The 18,124-nt window shown below is 41.5% G+C and overlaps 2 protein-coding genes across 16 annotated transcripts in view; one reads left to right on the top strand and one right to left on the bottom strand.

Moving 5' to 3' along the window:
• The window catches only part of FKBP15 (FKBP prolyl isomerase family member 15), a 61,734-nt gene extending 48,417 nt beyond the window's left edge, over nucleotides 1–13,317 (bottom strand). For all 12 annotated transcript variants that reach the window (XM_082469126.1, XM_082469117.1, XM_082469119.1 and 9 more), the window contains exons 1-2: nucleotides 13,186–13,317; nucleotides 4,677–4,792 (exon numbers count right to left, since the gene is read on the bottom strand). In XM_082469126.1, coding sequence (XP_082325252.1) covers nucleotides 4,677–4,792; nucleotides 13,186–13,238 — 169 coding nt within the window. In that variant the 5' untranslated portion in view covers nucleotides 13,239–13,317. The remainder of the gene's footprint in view (nucleotides 1–4,676; nucleotides 4,793–13,185) is intronic.
• SLC31A1 (solute carrier family 31 member 1) overlaps nucleotides 13,237–18,124 on the top strand; it is a 30,538-nt gene continuing 25,650 nt past the window's right edge. The window contains exons 1-3 of one of the 4 annotated variants that reach the window (XM_082469248.1): nucleotides 13,534–13,676; nucleotides 16,196–16,313; nucleotides 17,722–17,766. The gene's annotated coding sequence lies outside the window, so the exon portion shown is untranslated. Of the gene's footprint in view, nucleotides 13,358–13,518; nucleotides 13,677–16,195; nucleotides 16,314–17,492; nucleotides 17,767–18,124 lie in introns of those variants that run through there. The other 3 variants (XM_082469251.1, XM_082469247.1, XM_082469250.1) reach the window with 3 other exon arrangements.

The raw sequence follows: 18,124 nt of genomic DNA, 5'->3' as shown, positions 1-18,124 counted from the left end.
TTCTTCTTTAGCCTTGCAGTTAGTGTTACAATGCTTTCATGACCATTGTCCTCATTTGATCCACAAAATGGCCCTATGGCCATGTCTGGGGATGAGGAAACTGAGGCTCTAAGCCCCCAAGTGCCTTGCACAATGACAGTAGCAAGCCTAGGACTAGAACCCAGGATTCTGGCTCCACTCCAAACAAGTCTTTGGGCTGGAAGACAAGCACTGTCTAGAAAGCAAGGTCACATTCCATCTTCCTTTTCTCCTTCCAATATTCTGACAGCTATAATAAATAAAAATGAAGTTGTTTCCCCTTCCCTTACTTCTGGGGTAGAAAACTTATGATATTCAGATTACATCCATTACTTTACTTTCACAGTGGTATAAAGTAACACTAACATTTAAAAATAATGTATTTAGAGTAAATCACATATTCACACTCACCACATGAATCTGTTGAGAACACAGGCATGGCCATAGCAACCAAGAACTTATTTTCAGAAGTATCCTTGTTTGATTCTTTTTGTTGTTATTAAAAACAAGACAACAGGCCCAAAATGGAGTCACTTAGGATAAGACCCACCCCACCAAACAGAGATTCAACATAATTACAGTTCTGGCTCCCCCAGAAATGGAATCTTAAACCAGAATGATCTGATCAGCACTAGTTAGGTAATCTGTTTGATAGACCTCTGCTATCTCCTAAAGGAAAGTAACCTTGCAATAAGCAACCCACTTTTTTGCCTAGTGTTACACTAGACTCCCCCTTCTGCCTGGTTCCTGCTCCCTTCTGCCTATAAAAGACTTTCATTTTGTCAGAGCCCCTATCTACTAGATTGGATGCTGCTCAATTCGTGAATCGCTGAAGATAGCCAATAAGATCTTTAAAATATACTCAGTTGAATTTTGTTAACAGTATTGAAATACCTTTTTCTGGTTATAGAATACATGTACAACTGTAGAAAACTTAGCAAATACAGAAACACATAAAAAAAATGACTTATAATCTCACCACCCCAAAATAAACATTAATAATATGATGTATTTATTCCTAGTCCTTTTTCTATACACATAAACTTTCCAGCTTTTTCATCTTTTTTAAAGAAAATTAATGATTTGACAATCTCCTTTTTTCACTTAGTGTAAGCATTTCCTTATACTTTTCAAAACAGTCTCCGAAACACAAAATAGTCCTAAAAACACTTTTTGATGGTTAAATACTATGCTGACTCTACTAGAATTCATCCAATTTCCTATTGTTTGACATTTCTTTGGGCTGTTTCCAATTTTTCTCTATGATAAATAACACTATGATGAGCATCCTTAAAACGCACATTTTTGTATGCACCTCTTATTACTTTCTTAGAATTAATTCCCAAAAATGGAATTATGGCATGCAAGAGTGTGAAAATTTTTGAGGTTTTGTTACAACCTGCCCAAATGCCCTTGAGAAATGCCATTACCAGTTTACACTCCCACCAGCAGTATGAGTAGGCCAGCTTTGCATCCCTGCCAGCAGGAGGAGATAATCTTTCTAAATCTTTACCAATGGGATACGGGTGGCATTAGGGAAAGGGGAATGCCACCTCACTGTTGTTTTCATTTGCATTTATTGATTACAGGGAAGGAGAAATTTAACATTTTCTATAGATTTGTACTGGCCATTTACTTTGTTTTATTTTGATGAATCACCCATTTTATGTTGTTGGCTTATTTTCCTAGTCTGGGTTGTTCTTGTTTTCCTTATTCTTTTGTAAAAACCTACAACATAGTTTTAAATTCAATCAGTACTTTCCAGTTGGATGTAATGCTACAATAAAACTTTCCTCCTGAGAAGCAGTGAATACCAAAAAAAGGAGGAACTAAGGCCTCAGTTATCAGGCCAAGTCTGAAACACAGAAAAATTACTGTCTCCCCAAGGTCAGCCTAGCATCCTCCTTCAGGTTAGTTCAACTTTTCCCAGTACACTCTCATCTCCCTACTTAACGCCCTTGCTCATGGGTTTGCTAGAGGGATAAGTGAGTCAGATGCCACAATCATGTGATCTTCTCATTGGTTAAGCATTTCTTCCCCTCGGAAATCAGTATTGTACAGATTCTTGAATTCCCTGCCCGTGAGGACTGCTTTTAATATGTGTTTTCAAATCTTTTTTTTTTCCCAAGGAAAGTTTTCTTGAATTATAGTTTTAGGTGCCTGTTTTCCCCATTTTTTTTTTTTTAATTCTTCAGGGAATATACATATGTATATTCCACGTTGGAAGTTCTTTGCTATCTTCAATATTGGCCACTTTCCTTTCAAAACTTTTTATCTCTTAAATTTTTTAATTCTTATTTTAAAAATGTCCTCCTGTTAACCTTCTATTTCTCTTAAGGCATAATCTGTTGTGCTTATTCATTCTTGTGTTCCTTCTAGTTTAGTCTTCATTTCTGAAATAATTTTTCTGACATCTCTAATTCTTGCCTAAGTCCTGTCACTTACTTCTGAGATTTTAAAATTCTCACTTATGTTCTCATTTCATGTCTTATGTTATTTTCTTAATGGTAATAGGTGGTTGTAGTTTTGATCTATTCAGTAAGAAACATTCTCACAGACTAGAGCTCTCACTGTAGGGATACTATTCTGTTCCTTGCTCTTATAATAACTTTGCATGGAGTTTGACTCTGATACTTTTCTATTGTTCACTTTTATGTGAAATTTGCTTTTCTGAACTTTTAGACAGAGGCATGGCTCAGGGTGGCTTTCCTAACTTCATGGAACCCACTCTTCTGTTGCCATACAGAGTTCAAAAAAGTGGGAAGAGGGGGCCTCCTCCTGAGACTTCCTGATTCTATTCTAGAGCTACTTTTATCTGGATCTTTTCTTCTTCACTTTCAATATCCCGATCCTCCTTCATTTTAATTCCACTCTCAGCAGGTCCTACTCAGGGTGGGGACCTCTCCTGGAAGGTCACCATAGTGGATGAGTTTCAACACTTCATAGGAGCAAGACTGCTCCTGTTCTAGTCACCATCATCAACCCCTTGTACTTACCCGTAACTAAAATGGGCAAAATGCTTTGCAGTTCCAGCTTGGCCTGCCACATTTCCCATGAACACCTGTTGGCTACTTTGGGTTCGTCCATTCTCAGATTTAAATATTCTCCCATTGCTTCCTTGTTTTCTCCCATGCAATGTTGACACCATGCAAGCCTTGTGTCCATACCTGCTTGTATTGGGGGGGTTCATGAGGATACCTTTTCAATTGGTTTTATTGGAAATATTATCCAAGGTTTGCCCAGTTGCTCTGTTTTTCTAGAGATCTGAAGAGATTCAAGAACTATGCTGCAGCCACCTCCTTCCCCAAAAAGACTCGTTAAATAAATACTCTTTGAACACAGAGCGTCTCCTGTATTGCAAGTTTTTACTTTATTTGTAAATGCCTACATAAGACAGTAGTATAGGTAATTTTTAAGTTGAAATGCCTCTATAATTCCCCTTTAAAAGTATAATTAACTCATAGTTGTTGTTTTCTAATTTTAAAAAGCAAGTTACTTCATTGGGTGGGGACTGAGATTGTTTGTTTTTATCCACATTCATTAACTCAACCACTTTAAACTGAGTTAGAAGTACACTGCTGAGAAGAGATGTGCCACAGGAAACGTAAAAGCATAGCCTGCTAGAAATCTGGCCAGGTTATGGCTTGGAGAACAGGGCCAGCAATCCACAGCAAAGCTGCCAAAAGTGACAGGTAAGACTTAGAGCAGGGGTCAGCAAACACTGTATGTAAAGGGCCAAACAGTAAATATTTCAGGCTATGGGCCATACAGTATCTGTTGCAACTGTTCGACTCTAAATATCCTAACAACATCCTCAGTGTTGGCATTGCGCCTAGCATGTAAAAGACATTCAATACTTTCTTCTTCATTCAACAAATATTTAATTTAATGTCCCTTACCACCTGTTCTGCTCTGGGCTATTTCTATCAGTCCCTCACTCCTCTTCAGATTCTTACACAAAGACAGCAAAGTGCAGAGGATGGCAGGCAAGCTTTGGAGTGAGTCAGATCAGAGTTCAAATTTCAACTCTGTCACTTACTGCTGTCTGACCTTAACCATGTGCCTAAACCTCTCTGGGCCTCTAAAATGGTGGTAGTCTCACCTATTTCACAGAATTGTTGTGAGAATTAAACAAGACAATCTAGGTGAAGCACCTGAGACCAAACACATAGCAGGTATTTTAGAAATATTAGTCCCCCCTTTTCTCCTTTCGTTCAACAAATTTTCATTCAATATGTCTTGTGTTCATCCTGATGAAATGTTCAGGAGATACAGCATTGAGTATCATTCTCTAGTTGGGAAAAATTCACTGTCAGCATACATCTAACCCACCCAGGTGAAAGATGGGAAAAGCAGCTCTTCCTTCTTTCCAAAATATTGGACGGTGCCTATGTAGAGCACCCTGGGCAAAGTTTTGGAGAGTGGTGTCCACATGGGGCAGAAGAGCTTGCCTGTGACCTTCCTCCATCAGTTTCCAGAAAACAGCATACTACCTAGCCGCCGGAATTCAGGATCTCAGAGCTCAGAGCAGCATGCACCTCACTGGTGGTGAGCTTGGCCAGACTGATCAAGGAGGGATGACCTGCCATGTCACTTTTAGAAGGTTGTTTATCATTCCAACTAACCTGTCAGGGGCCAATCCTAACCTCTTAACTTACCTGTTGGTGCTGTTCCCTGGCCTTTCTTAGGCTGCTTTGGGGCTGTGTAGTGGAAGAATTCATTTCCATGGCCAGCAGCTGCCTGATCCAGTCCGAAAAGAGAGGCCAATCTGGTACTGTTAGTAGAAAATGAAAATGACATTTCATTTGACATATCTCAAACCTGGAATCATTATAAAAGCTGCTCATGCTCCAACCTCAAACAAATACCTCCTTGACTATATATCCCACCACTCAATATCAGAAGCGGCAACTAAGTCTCTTTGAAATCAAGATTGTATCTCTGATATGAACAGCATCAAATGACCTTGCCCATCCACAGGACTTTGGTCAAGGCATCTCTTCTTTCTGGACCTCAGTTTCTGCATCTGTAAATTAAGGTGATTAGTCCAGGTGCTCTCTATGGTCTCTTCAAACTGTACATTCTTGCCTTTAGCAAGTCATAGTTTCCTATTTTTCACTAGTTTATTACATTGAAGTAAAACTGTATTACAGGGAATTCCCTGGTGGTCCAGTGGTTAGGACCCCATGCTTTCAAAAAATAAAAAAGAAAGAAAGAAAGAAAGAAAATCACCACCTTTAAAAAAAAAAAAACCATATTACAAACTTACTGCATCATAGTCCCATATATGATTTCATCTTTTATCTTTCTCAGCAGAACCATTCTTTTATCATCCCTTGTGATGAATCTTATGAACTATTCCACTGAAACTGCTCTTACTAAAATCACCAACAACCTCTTTGTTAATAAACAGTTTATCGGTCCTTATCTTATCTGGCTTTCATGCTGCCTTTTTACACTGTCAACTAACTTGTTCTTCTTTAAACAAACTCTTCTTCTGACTTCTGTGGGGATACCTGCAGGGGTGGGAGGAGGGACCAGCCCAAATAAGACATCAATAAATGTTAATGGGATCCCTCTCTTATTGTCTTTCCATCTCTCTGGCTCCTCATTTAACTCCTTGGATTCTTCTACTATTGCCCAACCTTTAAATATCCATGTCCCCAAGATTTCATACTCTCTCTCCCTTGGCAATCTAATTTATTTACCTTGATATCAGTGCTATCCAAATTCTGATGGTGCTCAAATCTGTATTCCTAGCCCAGAATTTGTTCCTGAGTGCAGACAACACAGATATCCCACAGGGAACACAAATGCAACATGTCCAAACCAGAACTCATATCTTCCAATGCCCACTGCCAATGCCCACTGCCCAGCAAAACCTGTTCTTACTCTTGTGCTCCCTCTCTTGATGAATGACATTTTGTGTCAGGATCCTCAAGACTGCCCCCAGGCTCAGTGATTTGCTAGAAGGACTCACTGGACTTACCATACAGTTATAGCATGATATATAATATACATATATATATATATACATATAATATATATATACTCAGGGCTAAGGTCTATTACAAGGAAATGATACACACCAAAATCAGCAAAGGAAAAAGGCACACTGGAGCAAAGTCCAGAGGAAACCAGGAACAAAATTCCAGGAGTCCTCTTCCAGTGGAGTAACACGGGACATGTTACATTCCTCCAGCAATAAGTTGTAACAACATGTGTGAGAGTGGTCTGCCAGGAAAGCTCATTAGACACTCAGTGCCCAAGGTTTTTGACTGTGGGCTAGTCACATAGAAACCTTCTAACATGTACCAAAATTCTAGACTCCCAGAAGGAAGACAAGATTCAGTAATAAACCATATCGTCTATACAAACAGTTTAGGCACAGTGAGCCGCTCTTAGCATTTGTGGAAAGCTGTAGTGTGGGGAACTGTTTACCAATCGAGTTTACAGCTGCCAGCCAACCCTGTAAGCAAGACTTTCTAACGATAACAGTCTCAGGTCTACTATGTTAACCCTTTTCTGGAAACATCCACAACCAAAACTGAAATCTGGGCATCGATCTTGACTTTTCTTTCCCCTGGTGTTCATGACCAATCCTCAAAGTCCATTTGATCTTACTTGCTATTTCTCGAACTCATTCACTTCTCCCCAGCCTCACTGCCACTTGCCTACTTCAGACCACCATCACATCTACAGAGCTTGAATTCCTGCAGCCACCTCCTGTCTCATCTCCCTGCCCTGGTCGTGTCTGCTTCTTATCCATCCTTCCCACTGCACCCACAGTGACCTTTCTCAAAACCAAATTTGACCAAGTCTCTTTCCTCCTTAAAACTCTCAATGACACCTCAATATTACCAAGATAAAAGTCCAAACTCCATAAGACAGTTTTACAAGCCCCTTCAAGACCGCAACTCTCCTTACCTCCCCAGCTTCCTATCTGACCATTTCTCATCTCCAACTGCGTGCTACAGTCACACTGTGAAACTTTTAATTTCTCATATAAGGCAAGATCTTTCTAATCTCCAGCCTTTGGATATGCTGTTGTCTCTGACTGAAACATTCTTCCCCTGGAAGCTGACCCTTAATCTCAAAGTCTCGGTTAGGTGATCTTCCTTGGGGCTCCCACAGAACTCTATACTTCATTCATTCAAGAAATATGCATCAGACACTGTGTTAAGTGCTGGGTATACATTGGTGAGCAAAACTCGGTTCTGTTTTCAAGTAGCTTACATACTCTAACAAGGGAATTAGGTATATACTATATAATTGCAAACTATAACATGAGATATATAACAAGCAGCTGTTATATGGAGTTACACTCCATAGAGATTAATAAAACTTATTCAGTCTTTATCATCTAACATGGTAATTGGTTACTGTTAAATACTGAAACATCCCAACAACTTTTTTTGGTCTTTTTTCCCTGATAATTTTAATGTATAATACATACTAGCATTTTGCAAAATAAATTTAATATGATTTGAAACTATTACCTAGTTTTCTCAAGGTAGTGTTGAGTTTCCTGTAAATGGGGCCAACAATGCCTACTTTAAAGGACTAAGAGGTTTAAATGATATTGCAATTGTAGACAGCAGTGCTGGCCTACAATAAGACATCAACAAATGCTAATGAAATTTAGAAAAGACCATGAGTTCTCCTTTTACCCAGGGCAATCTGAGCAGATTCCCTAAAACAATAAGATTCTAGGAATTTGAGCAATGCCTTTAACCTTGTGAAAAATTTACAAAGCTTAGAACCTAGTTAAGATTAACAGATTATGCACAAATCATTGATAAGAAAGAATGTCCTTGGTAGCTTCAGTAAACTATGGGTATTGGATTTGCGGTTTTAATTTTGCAGGTGCGTTTTTTTTTTTTTTTTCAATGTAAAGACAAAACTGTTGTAGGTAAACTAAGTTTCCACAGATGCCCCAAAGGCCAGCCAATTGATGATTGCAAAATCAATCCAAAAGCCAGGTCAACCTAATTATCTTTCAGATTAATTCTACTTTCTATTAATTTTTTAAAATGAACTCTACACAGTCTTAGGGGCATAGGTTTTTTGTAAATTATTACACTTTCCACTTCTGAAGTGTTTTCAAATGTACACATCTCCCTAACTATGTTAGCAAGAATGAGCTTGCTAACTCTGGACTTTAGTCTCTAAGTTTATAATTCATAGGAAAAGTCATTCCAGCATTAATCACATTTAAAAAATAAATGTTGGACTTACCTGGTGGCACAGTGGTTGGGAGTCTGCCTGCCAATGCAGGGGACACGGGTTCGATCCCTGGTCCAGGAAGATCCCACATGCCGCGAAGCAACTGAGCCCGTGTGCCACAACTACTGAGCCTGCGCACTAGAGGCTGCGAGCCAGAACTACTGAAGCCCGCGTGCCCTAGAGCCTGCACCCTGCAACTACTGAGCCCATGCGCCGCAACTACTGAAGACCTCACGCTCTAGGGCCTGTGTGCCGCAACTACTGAGCCTGCAACTACTGAAGCACACATGCCTAAAGCCTGTGTTCCACAACAACAGACGGCACCACAATGAGAAGCCCATGCACTGCAACGAAGAGTAGTCCCCGCTTGCCGCAACTAGAGAAAGCCTGTGCACAGCAACGATGACCCAACACAGCCAAAAAATAAAAAAGATTTGTTTAATTTTAAAAATTTAAAAACTAAAAAATAAATGTTAGCCTGTGCATTTAGTTATCAAAATCTTATCTAACCTTAATTTTATACTCCTTTTCTTTTCTCATTAAAAACAGTAATACAGGGCTTCCCTGGTGGCGCAGTGGTTAAGAATCTGCCTGCCAATGCAGGGGACACGGGTTCGAGCCCTGGTCTGGGAAGATCCCACATGCCGCAGAGCAAATGGGCCCATGAGCCACAACTACTGAGCCTGCGCGTCTGGAGCCTGTGCTCCGCAACGGGAGAGGTCGCAACAGTGAGAGGCCCGCGCACCGTGATGAAGAGTGGCCCCCACTCGCCGCAACTGGAGAAAGCCCTCGCACAGAAACGAAGACCCAACACAGCCAAATATAAATAAATTAATTAAAACAAAACAAAACAAAAAAAACCCCCAGTAATACAGGACTTCTCTGGTGGTGCAGTGGTTAAGAAACTGCCTGCCAGTGCAGGGGACACGGGTTCAAGCCCTCGTCTGGGAAGATCCCACATGCTGCAGAGCAACTAAGCCCATGCACCACAACTACTGAACCTGTGCTCTAGAGCCCGCGAGCCACAACTACGGAGCCCGCATGCCACAACTACTGAAGCCCGCGAGCCTAGAGCCCACGCTCCGCAACAAGAGAAGCCACCGCAATGAGAAGCCCGCACACCGCAACGAAGAGTAGCCCCTGCTCACCACAACTAGAGAAAGCCCACGTGCAGCAACGAAGACCCACGCAGCCAAAAATAAAAAACCAAACAACAAAACAGTAATACATGCATTTATGATGTATCAGTGTATTTTAATAAACGGGGACTCTTTCCGTTGTTCAAGTACTTCTTTTCCAAACTGTGTTATCAAACATTTACTTCTATAATAATAATAAGGCATACAGGCAGTCTGGTGGAAATCTGCTTGCCTGATTTCAAATCTAGGTTCTTCTACTTTTTAGCCGTTTGACCTTGAGCAACTTTCCTCTCTCAGCCTTAATTTCCCATTTGTAAAATGAGTATAATATTAGTAAAAACTGCCTCAGAGAGTAGTAGAAAGAAATTAATACAATACTGTATATATAGTACTTAGTACAGTACCTTGCACAGAGTAAGTACACAATATGTTTTATACACACGTGTACACATCCTATTACCTTAAAATGTTGATTCAACTCAGATACCTCTAGAAGGAAGAAACCATGCTTGATCAGTGCACAAACTGACCTCCAACTATAAGCTGATATTAGCATAAATACAAACTACAGGATTGGGAAAAGTCTCAAAGATCACCTAGAGCAACCCCATTATTTAATAGACTGGGGAATGGAGAGTCAAGGATGGTAAGTGACTTGTCCATAAAGTCACACTCCTAACTGGGGGCAGAATCAACATCAGAATCTAGGCTTTTCTGTATCTTTTACAGAACTTGAAAATGCTTTCTGATGATCAGTTCCAGATTTCTTTTTTCTACCTCTACACTGGTGATTTATCATCATTATGCTAATCAGATTTGCCTACATATAACTTTCTTTTTTTTTTTTTTTTTTGCAGCGCCGCATGGCATGTGGGATCTTAGTTCCCCAACCAGGGATCGAACCCATGCCCCCTGCGTTGGAAGCAGGGAGTCTTAACCACTGGACCACCAGGGAAGTCCCTGCCTAGATATAACTTTTATATAATCTACAACACAAGTATATACATTACTGGCCCCTTAAGAATGCTTTTTGATTATCATTATTGGATTGTTTTATTCTACTACTAAACTGGAAGCTTCTTAGGGGCAGGAACTGTTCCTTATTCCTATCTGTATTAGCTGAAGCCAAGTACCATACACTTAGTAGGCATTCACATATTTCTTCATTTCAAAGTCTCAATGGAAAGAAAGGGCTAAGACCAAAAAAAAAACAAAAAAAAACCCCACAAACCTCCTGATTACCACTTTACTATTGCTAGGTTAACCATGGACCAAGAGGCCTGGAAATTTGGAACACAGATTATCAATCATCTAGACAGCCATCCTAGGCACTAATACTCTCACTTCTATTAGGCTTGACTATCTTAAGTGGAATCAAGTAAGTCACACATTTAAGTCAAGATACTTAAAAAATAATAATCAAGTAATATTTACAGTAAATTACAGTTGTACAAGAGGAACTGAGAAGCAGCCGCAGTACTCACAGTCATATGTTTTACTTCCTTAGAGAAAACTGACAAAGGAATAGCTGAATCAGGGAATGTTGGTGAAACTTTCTGTATTCTCAATCTTAAACTTGATTTAGTTTTTCTGGTTATTACTGGGAACAAAAATAAGTTAACCTGTATAACTTTGTTTACTAAGCCTTTTATCATTCAATTAGCTGTTGTCTGTGTTTAGGAGTACAGTCTCCTGCCTAGAACTAGTTTCTCAGGTCATGGAGGAGCCTGCAAAGGAAATCAGCATAGCTGAGCCACCAAGAACTTATCTCAGGCCAGGAACCTGGAGAAGAGCACATGACTGTGGTTATCCACCCAGGAATTTTCAGTCAGCAGTGTACTGCTTGTTGCATCAAAGCTGGAAGCCCTAAACTCTACTCAAGATTCTTTAATAACCTATATGGAAAAAGAATCTGAAAAAGAATGGAGATATATATATGGATAATTGAAACACTTTGCTGTACACCTGAAACTAACACAACATTGTAAATCAACTATACTCCAATATAAAATAAAAATTAAATTAAAAATAAAGTTGGGAGCCCTAACATTCATTTACAGACTTCCCTCAAAGACTTTCACCTAGTGAAGAATGTGAATTTAAAGTATATCTTGTGGGCTTCCCTGATGGCGCAGTGGTTAAGAATCCGCCTCCCAATGAAAGGGACACGGGTTCGAGCCCTGGTCCGGGAAGATCTTACATGCCACGGAGCAACTAAGCCCTTGTGCCACAACTACTGAGCCTGAGCTCTAGAGCCCGCGAGCCACAACTACTGAGAAAGGCCGCGCTCCGCAACAAGAGTAGCCCCCGCTTGCCGCAACTACAGAAAGCCCGCGCGCACCAACGAAGACCCAACACAGCCAAAAATAAATAAATAAATAAATTTATTAAAAATAAATAAAGTATATTTTGTAAACTTTCAAAAGGCACAGCCATTTACAAAACAGTTTGCCTGAAAAAACATTAATTCAAATGGCTGACTACATAGTCAACAGCAACAGGCTGGATGTGTGGAAATAGTGAATGTTTTGGGTGGAGTAGGGAAAAAAGGAACCAAAGCACTGCTTAACTCTAAAATAATTGAGCAACTGAAAGAACTCAAGGGGGAACTAAGTGGATGGAGGACATCCAAAGTGAGGGTAGGGGTGGAACAGGGCAGTGAGAGTGAAAAAAGGACTCAGGATGGCTAATGTAGAGCTGATCACAGTGTAAGTCAAAAGATCCTATTTAAGACCAAAAGAGAGCCAGTGTCGTTTTAGGTCAATCACGTACTGGTCTCTCCACCAGGACTAGAAGCAACCTGAGACCAGAGAGAGCAGCTTAATCATTTTTGTAACCCCGAAGTATTTAGTAGTATGAGGAGTATATATTGGTGTATTCATCATTCTTCAGTACATTCTTAAATTGGTTAAACAGATGTTCAATGAAAGACTCTGCAAGGATCAGAACTTGGCAGCTCACAAGTTTGAAGGGAGTCAAGCTGTTTACCGACACAACACAAGGGAAAAGGCTAAATTGATTAGTGGAAGAGAGAAAGCCCTGCCTCTTGAAGACCTGTACCCCAGGCTAGTTTATATAGTGACTGGGGACAGGGGACAGCAACTGCAGTTTCTTACACTGGTTTTAAGCTTTACAGTGCAATTTCACAGTCATTATTCACTCAGTAGGCACCTCCTGAGCACTCACTATGTGCCAGGAACCATGCCGAGCGCAGAACACTATGAACAACGTAAACAGTTCTTGTCTTGTCAGGGCTCAAAATCTAGTAGGTTCTGTGTACAAAGATAAAGGTAAACACACCTAGTTGTGGGAATAAGTAAGAGAAAGCAATTTATTCTGCCTGGGGCCGTGGGAGAAAGGAAAGCACCAAAAAAGTGATATCCGAGCTAGGCCTTGAAGGATGCTGAAGCTGACGCACCAGCGCCAATTCTGAAGTGTCACCGCCTTGTCCACGGAGAAGAGAAAGTCTCATATAGGCACCAGCTGACTCAAAAACTCTGAGACAGGTTATTTTCATCAATAATCACCCCCATTTCACAGAAGGAGAAACTGTGACCCCGAAAGCAAAAGTCGAACCCCAGGGTCCTACCGCGCGTCAGGGGAGATGCCAGGTCCAGAATCCAGGTGGACAGACGCAGCACAGCGTCGAGCTCTGCCTGGATTCTGAGACCTGTGGAGCACCGGAATGTGGCAAGGCTCTGGACCCGGAAGTTGGGAAGAGGTCTGATAAGAGAGCGGCCCCTCCAACCGAATGGCCAGGATCTCTCAGCCACGCCCTCTGCCCCACGCGTGTGTCACTCACCCGCCGCTAGGCGAGAGGAAGTCGGTGTCGTCTTCGTCGCCCGCACCGAACATCGCGCCGCCTTTCGCCCCGCTTCTGGAAGGAAGTCGGAGGGTTTCCAGAGCCTTTCACCGCCGACGTCGTAAAACGCCGCCGCGCCGTGCTGTTTTCCGGCAGGACGAACTCTCGCACGGTGACTCGGCCAGGAGGAGACTAGGTTCTGGAGAAGGTGGAGCAAAGGCAAATGAGAGGACCTGGAGGGGGAGGCACGTCGCGTGACGAAAGGCTTCTCCGGCCCTCAGAGGCGGCGAGACGCACAGGCGCTCCGAAGCCCTGCGCGGCGATTGGCCAGAGAGGCAGGGGGCGGGGCAGGGGCGGGAATCGGCGCTTCGGTGGCGGTCTTGGACACGTCGAGAGGGTCAGAAGTGGAGGGGGCTTCTGAAGAGTCCTGGGGGTGTGACAGAATAAGGTTCTGAGAGGGAGGCGCCGGTGGCGGGACTCGATCTGGGAAGGTAAGGCCTCTCCCGCCCCTCTCGCAACCCTGGCACGAGCACAGTTCTTTCCCCTCCGAGACGAGGACCTCCGCGCCACTCTTCTCAGCTCGGCGAAAGGAAAAAGGGCCCGGGACTGGAGGTCTGGAGACCTGAGCTTTCGGCCCGGCCCCCATAGTGACATAACCGGAGTAACCTTGGGGCAAGGTATTCCGTGCCTCAGTTTCCTCGTCTGTAAAACCAGCCTGATTCCCTCTGCCGCTTGTCCCCTGTGGCCGCCCTCGCTATTTATTCAACGGGTTATTTGTCCAGTGCTACCGTGTGCCGACTGGTCAAGAAGCTTTAAGACCTCAGAGGTCATCGAATTCAATCCCGGTCTTCTCATAATCCCAGACTTTACAGGTAGGGAAAGAGAGGAACTAAGCACTTGGATGACTAGTCCGAGGTCACACAGAGTAAAGGGCAGCCTGGGGCTGGATCCCTAGTCTCTTGATTCGGGAATTAGCAGGCTGCCGGGTCAACAAGAACCTTCCCAGTCCTTAAGTACTGTATTCTCTCACAGAGTGGTTATTGCTCCACTGTGGCATACATCTGGAGAGAGTTCCCTCCCTAGAGTCCACCTATGCAGGTGATCAGGAGAGCTGGAATGTTCTGGGGGTGGGTGATGGAAAGGAGGAAACTTCAGAAGCTGAAAACCCCCCAGCACCAACCTTGGCCTGGGTTTTGCTTAGTCTTCTTGGCACAGACCTAAGACAACATCAATTGCTGTCGACTTCTCTGCCTCCGGTTTCCACCCTCTCTGTATCTTATATATGCATTTCTTTGGTTAACCTGTGGTCATTCTTGGAACAATCTCGGGGTAGGCCTGGCTTAGCGGAGGTGTGGATAAGCAGATCATGTCCCACTGTAGCTTCTGTTTCCGTAGATCTCAGGAGTGCTTTCACTCTGGGCTTCTCCTCTCAATCAGATTAGTACAACAGGTGTCCCTTACCTGAATGTTTTAATCTGTTAGCATGAAATCAAAGTGAAGTGGTTGGTAGCTCCTTCTCAGAGATTTTATACCTCTTGGCACTTGCCTTGTTCTGCTTCTTATTATAGTTTGTGTGCTTCTACTAAATTGTAAGCTCCTCAAGGACGATGACAGTTTTATTAATCTTGGTGTCTCCTGTGTCACAGAGCACTATGCCTTCTTGCCCGTAATGGGTCCTCATTAATTCTTTGTTAGACCAAGTAGTGGAATTCATCCTTGTTTCCTTATTCCTTAATTTATTCCCTTAGGATATTTTTTTCCGTGCGACCCAGAGAGTCCAGCAATGGCTCTTGCCTTTTATAGGTAGCGTCCAGAAAGATAAAAATGCCGTACTAGCTGTGAACTGTCTGTGTTGCTTAGTCTCTTGTGTCAGTTGAAGATGATTTTCCTATTGTTTAAAGCTCTAGGGGAGAGGAAAGAGAAATAGGATAGCTAAAAATATTATATGTAGGTCTAATTTTTGTTAGCAGAGTATTCCTCTGTTAAACTGAAGGATAGGGCTGTTGTCTGCTTCCTGTGTTTATTTTACAGATTAAGATGGTTAAAGCAGTGAAGGCTGACAGTGTTAAAGCAATGATGCAACTGGAATCTAAGCGCTGGAACTGGAACCCTTTGTGGTAGCTCTCTGTTAAATGTGAGCTTGGCAACTCTCAGGAAAAAAAAAAAAAAAAGAATAAGCTGCATAAGTAACAGCTCTTTCTTACCCCTCTCCCCAGTACTGGTCATTGTCATTCCAGCACCACAACATCTGAATAGTGCTTTTTAAAAATGCTAAAGGGGGGAAAAATGCTAAAGGGAATCATTGAGCACTTATTTTGCATTCTTGAGTTGGGGGTGTTTTTATCCAGGGTGTTTAAGTCGCCTTTCTAGATAGGCTGGAATCCTAAAATCTGGATCAGCCTTTTTGGTGATGGAAACACCACAAATATGGGTGCCCAGATCGCCACTGTGGGACACAGCTGCTGGTTCTGATTGGCAGTATGAGGAAGGGGAAGATAGTGGTGAGGCTTCCTCAGTCTTCCAGGTTTTGAACTGCAGGATTGAGTGTACCTAAAAAGCCACTGTCTTCCTGAAGTAGAATACTGGACTAGGAATCAGGAAACCTGAATTCCTGTCCCAGCCCTTCTAACTCGCTCTGAGCTTGGGCCAGGCTCCCTAAACACTCCCAGTTATCTATCAAATAGTACTGCTGGGAGGTAAAGAGGCACAACCCTGTCTCAAGTTTAAATAAAGCATTTTTGTTTGTCTTGCTTAAGTATACAGCTTTTAGATGTGTTTATAAAATGTATTGACCCCCTGAAGATTAACCAGAAAGCATCAATTTTAACAATTCCTTGAATTATCAGCAATTTTGCTACAATTTAGATGACAATTTTTATATACAGGTACACCTATATTAATCTGTTCTGGTGGATGCATTTTAAAATTAATAGTTTAAAATTATAACCAAGTTAGATCTTAGGTGTGGTGTTAAGGATGTGAATTGAACGTAGGTTTGGGGGGGGTATAGTGTTCTTTTTGTTCAGTCACTGAAACAGAAGAACGTCAGAACACAATTCAAGAAACATCACCTGAAAACCTGCTATGTGTACACGCTGTGCTGGGTGTTGCCTGGGATGAGAAAATGAGTAAGTCAACGTTCCTGCCCTCAAAGTGCTTATAGTTGAATAATGGCGATAATTGAAGTATACAAACAGCCATAATAGAAGATATAGCAAAGTAAGTCTCATAAGTAGAAATTAATGATTGTAGGGTATCAGAGGAAGAAGAGATCAAATCTACATAGTTTGGAGGAAGGTGTGGGTTAGATAGTGGGCTTTGAAGATGAGTGGGATTCCAAGTGGAAGTAAGGAAGTAAGGCTTTCCAGGTTGAAGGGAAAAGTTAACTGAAAAAAAGTAAGTGAAAGCAGGGAATCATACAGATATTAGTTACCCGTAGATCTTAAACATTTTATTTTAACTTAAAACTTAAACATCTTTTTGCCATTCTTTTGACATAAGCGTTTTCTTGGAGTGTGGGTCTCAGGGATCTGCAAACTACAGTGTGAGGGCTAAATCTTGTCCTAGCCTGCTGCCTGTTTCTGTAAATAAAGTTTTATTGGAACACAGCCTTGCTCACTTGTTTATGTATTATCTGTGGCTACTTTCACATACAAGGTGGAGTGGAGTATAGTTATGTGTATCTTTATCTAGTCTTTCCTAAGCTTTCAACTTGTATAGCATAGTAGTTAAATCTCTGGAGCCAAATTGTTTTGCCACTTTTGAGTTGTATAGGCCTTGGGCATGTTGTTCAGTCTCCTCCTTTGTGAAATAGGGACAATAATAGTATCTAGTTCCCAGGGCTCTTATGAAGATTATGTGAGTTAATTCACGTAAAACACTTAGAACAGTGCCTGGCAGGTAGTAAGTACTCAGTTAATATTAGCTGCTGCTGTTGTTTTCCTCTTCACATTTATACTTCATTGCTTTATATAATACTTTATTAAATTATATATTTAGAATAATAAACACAATTGGCATAAATTGTTTTGTGAATAAACAGAACTGACACCCTCAATAAGCACATAATTTCACTGAGAGGGAGAGCAGAAGTGTTGCTCCCATGATACTGGAGAATAGCCTAGCTGATGTGTGATCAGTTAAATTGGTTAAGAGAGTTCTGTGCAATAGTTTGCTAATAGTTTACTGTTGTCTTAAACAGTATACATAGGGAAATAGTGGATTAAAGTTGAAAAGGAGACCAGGGCCATATTTGTCAAATACCTTGAAGGCCAAGCTAACAAGTTTGTACTTAGCCCAGTAGGAAATGGAATTTTTTATTTTAAATGACCTCAATCCAGTTTTCCTTTTGATTATAATCTCAGTTTTGAACTGAGAAAAATAAATGTTCTAGACTGAATGTGAATAAAATGAAATGACTTCTCTAAAGGTAACAATTTATACCATACTCTTAAGAGTCTCTGATTCTTAAGTCTGTTCCTCTCCTTGTTCCAGTTTGCCTCTGCTATTGATTCTTCTTTTTGCCTTCCTCACCAGACATGCCACAAAAGAGAAAAAGATGACATAGTTATCACTGAAAAAGTAAGTGTTTACAGCAACAAGATGACTTCAACTAGTGGAAGATGTCCGATAAGTCAATAACCAGGCAGCACCCAGATAACTCTGCCATTTAAAGTTGGCAAGCCAGGCATGGTTGGGGAAAAGGGAGGGAAGAGAGAGGGCAGGTTGCTGATTGATGCCTGCACTCCCACATGCAGCTTTTAGCATAAAAAAGCCATTAAAAAAATCAAAAGTTTTCTGTAGTTTGTGACTAAGTATGAGAAGTCAGCAAGGGTCTGATTCTTAATCCATTAAAGTGAGCAGTTTATGCCAAAAGAAATCTTAGAGTAGGCACTGGGAAGGAAATGCTTTTGAAGTTCCATTGCTTTGAGTAATATCA

Source organism: Balaenoptera physalus, assembly GCF_965194825.1.
Source record: "Balaenoptera physalus genome assembly, chromosome: 7".
NCBI classification, from domain to species: domain Eukaryota; kingdom Metazoa; phylum Chordata; class Mammalia; order Artiodactyla; family Balaenopteridae; genus Balaenoptera; species Balaenoptera physalus.
The sequence above is the reverse complement of the archived record's forward strand: the minus strand, read 5'-3'. Positions and strand labels throughout refer to the sequence as shown.